Consider the following 11,664-nt stretch of genomic DNA (forward strand, 5'->3'; position numbering starts at 1 on the left):
GCATCGGGCTCCCTGCTCGGCGGGGAGTCTGCTTCTCCTTCTCCCTCTGCCTCTCCCCTCTGCTGCTCTCTCTCTCTCTCTGTCAAATAAATAAAATCTTTAAAAAAAGATGATAAATTGTTAGGTATCCATGTGGTAGTTTTGTATGGTGTGTTCAATAGAAAATGTAAAATATTAGAAATGAACAAATGTTCACTCAGAACTGTTGATGGTATCAAGAAGAAATTAAAAGTATCTGCTTATGTTAGTTGAGGAAAAATAACATTTCTCAGTTTTGCTTATTTTGCCATCTATTTAAAATTTCTTTACAAAAGCATTTAATTTCCTTAACAAAGGTGTTCTTTACAAATGCCATCTGCCCATGTAATAAGTAATAAAAAAAAACTAGACGAGTACAAAGACTAAAATATCACACCCATTACCACCACCCCAGGTCTACTCAGTGTTCACGCGTTGGCGTTTATCCCTCCAAAATTGTCAGAAGGTGCTTTTTAAAAATAACAGTCCTATCGCAAGCGTGTACTGCATCACATTTTCGGGGGTTGGTGACCAGGAATTTTCTTCCTTCCCTCATTTCTTTTGTTAATGTTTCTAACTGAAAGTTGTGCTTGAACACGTCCATGTTGTAGGAGAGTCAGCTGAAAAAACACGGAACGAAGTAAGAGACTCCTCAGGTCCCCTTCACTCTTGTCCACGATCAGAGCTAACTGCAGTTAGCAGTGCGCCCTGCCAGGCACCTGGAGCTGCCCTTACCTGCAGAGGGATGTATCGTTAGAGTTTTTAAAAAACAAGTGGGGCATATTATTTGGGTGCATATATACTGTTCTGTGATTTGCATTTTCACCTAATGATATATTGATGAAGTTTTTCCATGTTCTACATAATCATTTACCCATGGAGTCTGTATTGTTATGTTTAATTTTATTGTTTTACATTTATTTCTAAAGAACTAAATGGTTATATTCTTCTTACAAAAATATACAAATAAAGCAAAAGTCTTTCTTGAATTACACGCAGAGATAATTTCCGTTACCAATATGGTGTACACTTCGTCCTTCCTGTTCTTTTTTTTTAATTTTTAATTTTAATCCCAGTATGGTTAACAGACAGTGTCCTATTAGTTTTAGGTGTGCAGTATAGTGATTAGGCAATCCTGTACATGGCTTAGTGCTCATCACAACAAGTGCAGTCCTGAATCCCCCTCACCTATTGCACCCATCCCCCACCCATCTCCTCTCTGGCGACCATCAGTTTTGTTCTCTGTAGTTAAGAGTGTTTTTTGGAGTCCTTCCTGTTTTTTGTTTTTGTTTTTAACATTTACACACACACACACGTGGTTTTGGTGGGTAATTTTTAAATTATTACCTCAGTTTTCCTGCAGCTTGCCTTTTTTTTTTTTTTTTTTACTTAGCAGTATATCTTGGAGATCTTTCCTTGTTAATACGTGGATATCTTAACTCATACTGTATTCCATAGTATAGATAAACCACAGCTTATTGTAAACATTTACTGTTGGTTAACATCTACATTGTTTCTGTTACCTGACATTTATAAACAATATTAAATACATGCTTCTTTGTGTGCCTGTTCAAGTGTTCTCTAGTATAAGAAAAAAGAATTGCTGGGTTGATGGGGGTGTGCATTTTTAATTTCAATGAGAACTGCCAAATATCCTTCAAAAATCTGGTACCACCTTATTTCTCACTGTTGGTGATTTTATGTATACCATTACCAGTCTATGTGTTATAAATCTTTAAAAAAATTTTTGTTTTCTTGGATGATCTTACCACATTAATTTCTCTTTATTGCTTTGAATTTTTAGTTCCCACTTTTATTTCGGATTGTTGGCTTTCTTTACTGATTTACAGGAGGTCTCTCTTTAAAATAAATATCTTTTTCTGTTTTGTATGTTGCAGGTACTTCTTTTCTCTTACTTGTTTAGGATGTATTTAATCACATCTAAGTACTTAATATTTTAACTAGTCAAATTACTGTTCTTTTTATCTTCTTGAATTTTGTTTTTTATATAAGAAAAAGGCTTTCTCAACTCAAGGTTTATACACATACTTTTATAATTAAATACTGGGGAAATGACTAAATTCTCTTGTCCCAGAGGCATTTCTAGAATTTTGTTTTTTTCTCACTGATTTGGAATACTACCTGTATCATAAGGTTAATTCTCAAATATATGTGGTTCTGTTTCTGAACTTGAACTCATTTCTGGTCCATCAAACTAATTTGTCTACTGCCAGTATCACACTTTTAAATGACTTCACCTTTATAAAAGTCTTGCTGTTTAATCAGGAACATTCCTCCCCAGGTTAGTCCTTCTTAAAAACTGTTTCTGGGGTGCCTGGGTGGCTCGTTGTTGGGTGTCTACCTTCGGCTTGGGTCATGATCCCAGGGTCCTGGGATCAAGCCCCGTATCGGGCTCCCTGCTCAGCGGGAGGCCTGCTTCTCCCTCTCCTACTCCCCCTGCTTGTGTTCCCTCTCTTGCTGTCTCTCTCTCTCTGTCAAATAAATAAATCTTAAAAAAAAAAAAAAAACAACTGTTTCCTATGTATTTTTATATCCAGCAATACTTTATTCTGTATTACAAAATATTGCATAAATTCCTCTTGGCATTTTGATAGTGGTTGTATTGCATTTTAGATTAACTGAGGGGCAGTTTGGCAGTATTGCCTTTTTTTTTTTTTTTTTTTTTTAAGATTTATTTATTTATTTTAGAGCATGAGCGGGAGGGGCAGAGGGAGAGGGAGAGAGAATCTCAAGCTGACTCCACGCTGAGCATGGAGCCCAACATGGAACTCAGTCTCATGACCCTGAGATCGTGACCTGGGCTAAAACAGTCGCTCAACTGACTGCGCCACCCAGGTCCCCTTGTGGTATTGCCTTTTTGTCCAGAAATATGTTGTATCTATGTATTAATTCAGATCTTATATGGCCTTCAGTCTCAAGGTCTGTGGTTATCTGCCTGAAGGTCTTACATATTTCTTTTGTGTTAATTTTTAAAGAGTTTATTGGGTTTGTTGCTATAGTGATTGGACTTTGTAGTTATTTATTGCTTGTGTGTAGGTGGGTTTTTGATTTTTTTATATGTTGATTTTTTAGTCGTAGAACTGTACCAAAACCTATTAGTTCTAATAGTGTATGTTGATTCTCTTGATGTCCTAGGGAAACTCTGTCTGATAAAAATGTGAGCCTAGATGCAAACCACATATGTAATTTATAATTTTTTAGTAGTTGTATTAAAAAAGTAAAAAGAAACAGCTGAAGTTTATTTTAACGATACTCTAATGTAATATGTCGAAAATACTATAATATCAACATGGAATCAATATTAAAAAAAAATAGTGCAAAATTTTTACTTTTGTATTAAGTCTTCAGAATTCAGTATTTTATACTTACAGCAAAATGCATTTGGGGCTAACCACATTTCAGGTGCCCAGTTCCCACAGTGGCTGGTGGCTAGTGGCTACTCTATTGGACAGTGCACGATCAGGTTGCTTGCAAATAATGGAATATTTTTCCTTTTTTCAGGGGTGGGGAGAAGGTCTGTTTTTTTCCCCCCTTGCCTTAACGCTTTTGCTTGGAGCACCGGTAGTATGATGGTGATGTTGGTGATATTGATGGGAGTTCTTCCAGTGCATGACCACTGTGGATTTCTGATTAGATAGGTTTTAGAATTGAAAGAGGTTACTTTACTTTTCTAGCTTGTAAGAATTCTTAATAGGTTTTAAGTTTAATTTTAAAAGTTGGCTAGATCATCTTTCCCTCTGTCTTTTTAAATGGACTAGAAATACAGGCATACCTCATTTTACTGTGTTTTGTTTGATTGTGCTTTGCACATACTGCCTTTTTTTTTTTTTTAAAGGTTTGTGACAATCCTGCATCAAGCAAGCCTATTGGCCCCATTTTTCTAACCACATTTGCTCATTTTGTATCTCTATGTCACATTTTGGTAATACAGTATTTCAAATTTCTTCATTAATATTTGCATTGTGATCTGTGATCAGTTGTTACAACTAGCAGAAAGCTCAGATGATGGTTAGCATTTTTTAACAATGAAGTATTTTTTAATTAAGGTATGTACATTGGTTTTTTAGACATAATGCTATTTTTCACACTTAATACACTATAATATAGTGTAAACATAACTCTTATATGCAGTGGGAAACCAAAAAACTCATTTGATTTACTTTATCATAATACTATTCGCTTTATTGCAGTGGTCTGGAACCAAACCTGCAATATCTCTGAGGTATGCCTGTAAATCAATACATTTCTAGAACGATGAACAATTCTTGCATTTCAGAGACAAAACTTTCATGATCGTGATGCATTTGTTCTTTTAACAAATTTTTCTGTAAGATTTCATCTGCTTTTGTTTGAGTCTATCTAAAAATCTCTTTGCATTTCTCCCTCTTGTTTTAAATGCAGTCGTTACTCAGTTTCTGTATCAGGGAGATTTTTCAGGCATTGTCAAATGAGTTGTGTAAATATGCCTCTTGTTTTGTACTTTGGAGCTATTTATATAATACGGGAATTGTTTGTACTGGGAGGCTCGGTAGACTTACTTATAAAACATCTGGACTTGATTTGCTAGCTCTTTGACTCCATTTCCCACTCTTCTAAGGTAATTTGTCCATTCAGATTTTTGTCTTTGGCCAATTTTGGCATTTTGTATCTTCCTAGATATTTTAGTATTTTGCTTATGTTTTCAAATATATTGGTATAAAATTGTACATGAAATGTTGTTATAATTATGTAGATGTTTTGATATATTAAAAAATCTAGAAAGATGTAGGAAACTTAATAGTGGTTATCTATGGGAAGTAGAAGTGGAATTATGGGAGTAGGGAGTGGTAGTCTTAAAAAATTTTACATCCTTTGGCAATATGAGAATTTTCAAGTAATGAACTTGTTTTACTTTAATAATTGAAAAGAGTGTTATTAAAAAGTATAGAATATCATACAGAAGTATGTATATCCATCTTAATAGTCCCAGCACATCTTAACTGTGTGTTTTCTTCTCAAGCTGGCCTCTGGACTGTCTTCACACTGGGTGGCGTGGGCAGCAAAGCAGCTGCCTCTCCAGAACTTTCTTCCCCTCTGGCCAACCAGAGTCTCCTGCTTCTGCTGGTGCTGGCCAACCTGACTGATGCTGCAGATGCACCAAACCCCTATAGACAAGCCATTATGTCCTTTAAGAATACACAAGGTTTGTGGTACTTCATTCATGCCCTCCCTCCCTCCCTCCCTCCCTCTCTCCCTCCCTGCCTTTTCCACGCTTATGGTGGAGCCCAACACGGGGCTCGAACTCATAACCTTGAGATCAAGACCTGAGCTGAAATCACGAGTCAGATGCTCAACCAGTTGAGCCGCCCAGGCACCCCTGAATATCTTTCTAATGAGGAAAGAGGGTATTGCTTATCCATATTGTTTATTGTTTTATAGTTGTGGAAATGATTCTCAATTGTATATTTTCATATTGGTTAAAGATGAGGAAAAACTTAGACTCCTCTGTATTCACAGGAAGGTCAAATGAATCTTAGATGAGAGCTGTGGTTCTTTATATCCATTTAAATTTACATTTTTATCTAGAGATAACAAAGCCAGCTTAAGTTTGCTTAATTTAGATCAGACTGTCCTACCTATTAGGGATAGGAACTAACCAGAAAACTCCAAATGATAGGTGGTTGGAAGTTTTTCATTTAAAGTCTGTATTCCAGTTAGAGTTTTATAGAACTAAATATTAGAACTCAGCAAACTTTTTCTGCAAAGGGACAGATGGCTTTGTGGGGTCATGTGTTGTCTGTCACCACCTCTTACCTCTGCTATCCTGGTGCAAAAGCAGGCATAGATAATAAGGACATGAGCATTGCTGGTTTCCACTAGAACTTATTTCCAAAACAAGTGATGGGCTTGTCTGTGGGCTCTAACTTGCCCTGAAGTAGAGCTTGAGTAGTTAGTTCCATGTTGAAAGAATAATCTCTAATCAAAAGATTACACCCCATTAAAAAAAAAAAGGGGGATTATACTCTGTAGGCCAAATTAATACGGTAGCTAGATTTTCAAGATTTATGGAATACCACTATACTTAAGGTGGGTAAGAAGTGAAGTTATTGGATAGGAACATTCTTAAGGCTTCTGATACGTGTTGCCATGTTCCTTTCCAGAGTTCTTATGCATGTTTTTTAATAGTGCATGAGTGTGCCAGTTGGGGGTACCTTTGCCAACTCTGGTATTATTATTTGTAGGGGAAAACAATAATAGGGAGTCTCTAACAATTTCATAGATAAAAAGTGAAAACTCACGTATCTGAGAGTACTTTCCTATTCCCATTACTATTCCATTGTGGCTTACTGGTTAAGAAAGCAAGTTTTGGAGTTAAGCAGACGTAAGTTTACACCACACTTCTGTCACTTCAGAGCTGTGAGGCCTCCTACAGTTGGCTTAACATCAGGCCTCACTGGCTTTGTCTATTAAATGGTGATAACATCACCTAATAGGATTTGTATAAGTACCATACAAGGTAAGGTTTTAAAATGATTAGCTCACATTTACAACACAGCCCAATGTTCTGTATATGGTATTTATTGTCACTTTTGATGCTCAGGCCAGATGTTACTATGTAGGGTTGAACCTTTTTGGGATAGCCATTTTTTTCGTGGATTGTTGGGTACAATGATTCTGAACATTGACTTTAGGGTTAGACTGCCTTGGGTTCATATCCCAGTTTTTATTCTTTAAAGACCAGTGTTTTTATCTGTAAAGCAGGGGTTATAATCTTTACCTCACAGGGTTCTTATAAAAATTAAGTGGGTTTTTATCATAGTACAGAGTCACTATATTATTGCTATAATTTTAAGAAGCAGTATAATGTAGTGATGCCAATAGAGGCTGATCTTTGTTTTACTTGGGGCTGATCTTGGCAAACTTAATCTCCCCAAGCCTTTATTTCATCCTTTGTGAAACTGATCAAAATGATGACATGATCATTGTATGCATTAAAATAAGGGCTAGTACATGTAAAGCTGTCAGTATAATAACTAGTTCATAGGACTTCTTAGCTAGTAATATTTAAATGTTATGGATACACACAACATACATATTCCATTTGCAGCCATGTATAATACAGCTGGGTGAGCACGTTACTTCGCTTCCAAAATCTTCTTCCACTGAGTGTTCTGTAGATGCTGTAGTCCTTTTCGCACTCACAGATTACATGCAATGCTCCCTTTCACCATCCTTTGCAAAAATAAGTTAGTCACATAAAAATTATTTTTAGAACTGTCAAAAATACAGTGTTAGGATTGAAAAAATAACCTGTATTTTATTATTTTGGTGTTTTTTTTTTTTAAAGATTTTATTTATTTATTTGACAGAGAGAGAGATAGCGAGAGAGGGAAAACAAGCAGGGGGGAGTGGGAGAGGGAGAAGCAGGCTCCCTGCTGAGCAGGAGCCCGATGTAGGGCTCGATCCCAGGACGCTGGGATCATGACCTGAGCCGAAGGCAGACACCCAACGACTGAGCCACCCAAGCGCCCCAATTTAACCTATATTTTAAATGTAGGAGGAAAAATGAGGGCACTTTGTAGTAAAATTGAAGACTTTTTAAGATAAATCTCACAAATGTACAGTTTAGAAGAATCTGAGAGGTTATGGGACTGTGCAATCAGATTGTGTTGACACACATTTCTTTTTCATGAGTAAAACTTTTGGACATGCTAAAGCAGTGTTTTTTATTTATTTTTTGCTAGTGGTTCTGGTTTTTTTTTTTTAATCTTGGTTCTTTTTAAGATATTAAAGGTACTAAAATATCAACTCATTGTGCTGTCATGTTCTGGTGTTTTATCTGATAAGATTATACTTTTCTCCAACTCTATTGACCTGTTTTTCCCTCCTTTTTGGCTTGCTAACTTTGCTGGCTTCAGTGTCTAAGCAAGTCCAGTTAATTGGTAGGAAAGGGCACTGTCAGTTTTGCAGTATCAGGAATGTTCCCACATGGGCTATGATTTATGGTTTTCATCATGCTAGTGACTGTTTTTAAAAAGGTTTACCAAGAAATTATATACATTTTCCAGTAGTTGTTTGAGATTTGATGTATCCTACTGTGGAAGCTAATGTTGAACATACTGATGCTGATAATACTTTAAAACTAGCTACGGGCGCCTGGCTGGCTCAGTCAGTGGAGTGTGCAACTCTTGATCTCTCAGGGTCGTGGGTTTGAGCCCCACGTTGAGGGTAGAGTTTACTTACTAACTAAATAAATAATAAAAATAAGAATTAAAAAAATAAAACTAGCTAACTGCTATGATGTTATCCTAGCTATTTTCTTCATAAATGGATTAGTGACATTGGTGAATGAGCCATAGTTATTCATTTTAAAAAAATTAACTCAGCTTGAAGTCCTTTTTTCTTTTTAACCCTTACAAGAGGATTTTCTGTTTTATGTAGAAACTTTTGTATTCTTTGTCTCAATATTTTTTATTTAGGATTGGTGGTCATTTAGTTTTGGTAACAGAACATGTAAGATGTCATGTTTATATCTGTTAGAGCGCTTTTGGCCTGAGCCCGTAGTTCTGTTTATACAAGCTCCTGTGTTCTTAAAACCAGCTTAATTCAGCTATATAAATGCAAAAATCATAATAAAGTTGAAGTATGTGACTTAGTTTAGTTGCTTTTTTAATATTTGGCTTTTTAAAGATAAAAAGTTACTCTCAAGTGGTATTTGCACATAGATTTATAATCATTGGAAAGCCTTGGTTTAGATAGTACAGAGAAATAAACTGTCCCAGGTTGCTTTTTTTTTTTTTTTGGCAAGAACATTTCAGTTCTACTGTCTCGGCAAATTTCAGTTACATAGTAGTGTGATCAACTCTAGTCACCATGCTTTACATTAGTTTAGTTCTTTAAGTAAAATTTAAAATATAAATTGAAATTTTGAACCGGAAATGTAGTGACATACAAAGTTAATGGGAATTGAATTGTGCACATTAACAGTGTTCTTATTATTTACAGAAGGCCCGGTCCAGAAAATACTGACAAAATTTTAAAAATTTTGTGGTTTGTGTGTTCCAGATAGCAGTCCTTTCCCCTCATCAATTCCACACGCTTTCCAGATTAACTTCAACAGTTTGTACACAGCTCTGTGTGAACAGCAGACATCTGACCAGGCAACTCTCCTCTTGTACACGTTGCTCCATCAGAATAGTAATGTTAGAACATACATGTTGGCTCGCACAGATATGGAAAATCTTGTAAGTATCACACTACACAGTTCATGCTTTTTGTATGGTTTAATCTTTTGGAGAGCCGTTTCTTTTCTCAGGAGGGGTAAGTATGTTTGGCTGGTTGCAAAGGTAATGCTGGAGAGATTGACGGGGAGCTGCCACGAGGCACAGACAGGGGTGTGAGGTTTGCAGTGTGGGCGGCCGCGCACGTGCCGATGTTGCCGCAGAGCAGAGAGCACAGCAGCACGACCCGCTTCCCTGTCCTGCGGGTCTTTCCCTGCCCAGGACCCAGCCTGATGGAGTCCTTCAAGAAGCACCGCCCGCCATTCGCAAGATATTTATACCCTCGTGGTTCTTTTCAGATGCTAAGTGTCCACCCATCGAGTTCCTGTAGCCTATAGTCCCAGTCGAGGCAAGTTCCTGACGAACATGGCTAAGCGCAGTTTCCCACGCGTCCCGTCCCTTCAGCAGGCTCAGGCTTGACGTCTGCCTGAACTCAATTCTGGGAGTGTTAGAGTTATTTTAGGCTACCTGTGCCAGACAGCAACTTACACGCGCACTATCCTTTATTATGCGAGTGAAAAACTCCCGTAGGAAATCACGGATTTCCATTTATGACTAATGTGTAAACAAAAATGTTTCTATGAGTGGAAAAGTAACCTTACCTCACCAAGGTGTTAATATTATAATTGAAATACACACTATAGAGATACCTGTGGGTTATTTATACATTAATAGAATTGTGAACATCCCTGAAATAGGCAGCAGCTTGCTGGTGGCAATAGGAACGTTCCCTCTGTACCAGTTTTTACAGGTTGACAGCAGGAGTCACCAGCATTTGGTGGCCATTTTGTCAGTGTTAAAGGTAAAATATTGACTTAACATGGAATGTTAGAATTCATTTGAAGAGTACGTTCTATGTCAAAGTGACCCTAAGGATAAAAAACATGATGCACGAACCTGTCTGCACACAGCTATATGTGGAAAACATTGGTTATTTTAAATAGTAAAATTGGATGTAACAGTGTACTGCTCATGTGAGTAAAAACTTGGAGATGGCTTATTTACTGAGGGGTGAGTAAGAATAAGCAGAAACAATTCTGAGCATGATGTATCCTAGGGGAAATGATGGCAGTAAGCAGAAAGCCTATGACACCACCTGTTCTAGAAAGTTCCATGGTTAAGGATGTTGGTACATAAGAATATGCAGGGAATAATCATCTGTATGTGATGACATACAGCAGTGAAAATTTAAAAGGTTTTGTTTTGGCGTTTTTTTGGAGTGGGGTGGAGGGTTATATGCTTATTTTTGTTTTTATTTTCTCATATAGATTATTTTGATAATGTCTCAACTGATGTCCTTATCTGTCTTTTTGCCTTTATTCTATAAGATTGAGACTACGATTAGAAAATGTGTTATTGGTAGGAAATTTACTGTGCTGATCTGATTTTGATTTTGTTAATAATTTTATTCTACAATCTTTCCTCTTAAGGTAATGTTTGACACATTAGTGTTTGTAAGAATACCTTCTTGTGTATAAATTCCTGCTAGGCTGGAGGCAGACCTGCTCTGCTCAGTGTCACATGTTGGCCTAAATGGTCTCTGCAGACCCATTTTTTACGTGGTGGCAGACCTTCATACAGGGTGATTGTTTTCTCTACTGGTATCTGAGCTATACATGGGGAAAGTACCTTCAGGCATATGCTGGTTTGTGTGGTTTTCTTTTTCCTTTAAAGAAACCTGTAACTATGAAATTAAAACAGAGTGCATAATAAAAGCATAAGGATTGAAAACATTGATCTTATAATAAAGTAATTGAAGTAGTAAATTAAAATTTCTGTTTGATAGGTTTTACCAATTCTTGAGATTCTGTATCATGTCGAAGAAAGAAATTCACACCATGTGTATATGGCCCTTATAATATTATTGATCCTTACAGAAGACGATGGCTTTAATAGATCCATTCACGAAGTGGTAAGTTACCATTACTTTGCTTAGAGTCTCAGAGTTACAGAATAGTCAGGTCCCTCTGCAAGATTTACTGCAGCCTTAGCATTTCTTCCTTCTTTTCCTTCTGGCAGAACACAAGAACCTGACTTAGAAAATGGTGTGTCTGTCTTCTGACTTAAGTGCTTTTTTTCTTTTTTTCTTTTTTAATTTTTTTATTCTTATGTTAATCCCCATACATTACATCATTCATTTTAGATGTAGTGTTCCATGATTCATTGTTTGTGCGTAACACCCAGTGCTCCATGCAGAATGTGCCCTCCTCAATACCCATCACCAGGCTAACCCATCCTCCCACCCCCCTCCCCTCTAGAACCCTCAGTTTGTTTTTCAGAGTCCATCATCTCTCATGGTTCGTCCACCCCCTCCGATTTCCCCCCCTTCATTCTTCCCCTCCTGCTATCTTCTTCTTCTTCTTCT

At 37.0% G+C, this 11,664-nt stretch overlaps 1 protein-coding gene across 3 annotated transcripts in view; it reads left to right on the top strand.

Annotated features, from left to right (window-relative positions):
- Positions 1-11,664, top strand: part of DYM (dymeclin) — a 352,836-nt gene that overhangs the window by 127,461 nt on the left and 213,711 nt on the right. For all 3 annotated transcript variants that reach the window (XM_034995704.1, XM_034995702.1, XM_034995703.1), the window contains exons 9-11: positions 5,039-5,221; positions 9,085-9,263; positions 11,086-11,211. In XM_034995704.1, coding sequence (XP_034851595.1) covers positions 5,039-5,221; positions 9,085-9,263; positions 11,086-11,211 — 488 coding nt within the window. The remainder of the gene's footprint in view (positions 1-5,038; positions 5,222-9,084; positions 9,264-11,085; positions 11,212-11,664) is intronic.

This window comes from Mirounga leonina, unplaced genomic scaffold, assembly GCF_011800145.1.
Source record: "Mirounga leonina isolate KUSES-001 unplaced genomic scaffold, KU_Mleo_1.0 Mir_93, whole genome shotgun sequence".
NCBI classification, from domain to species: Eukaryota; Metazoa; Chordata; class Mammalia; order Carnivora; family Phocidae; genus Mirounga; species Mirounga leonina.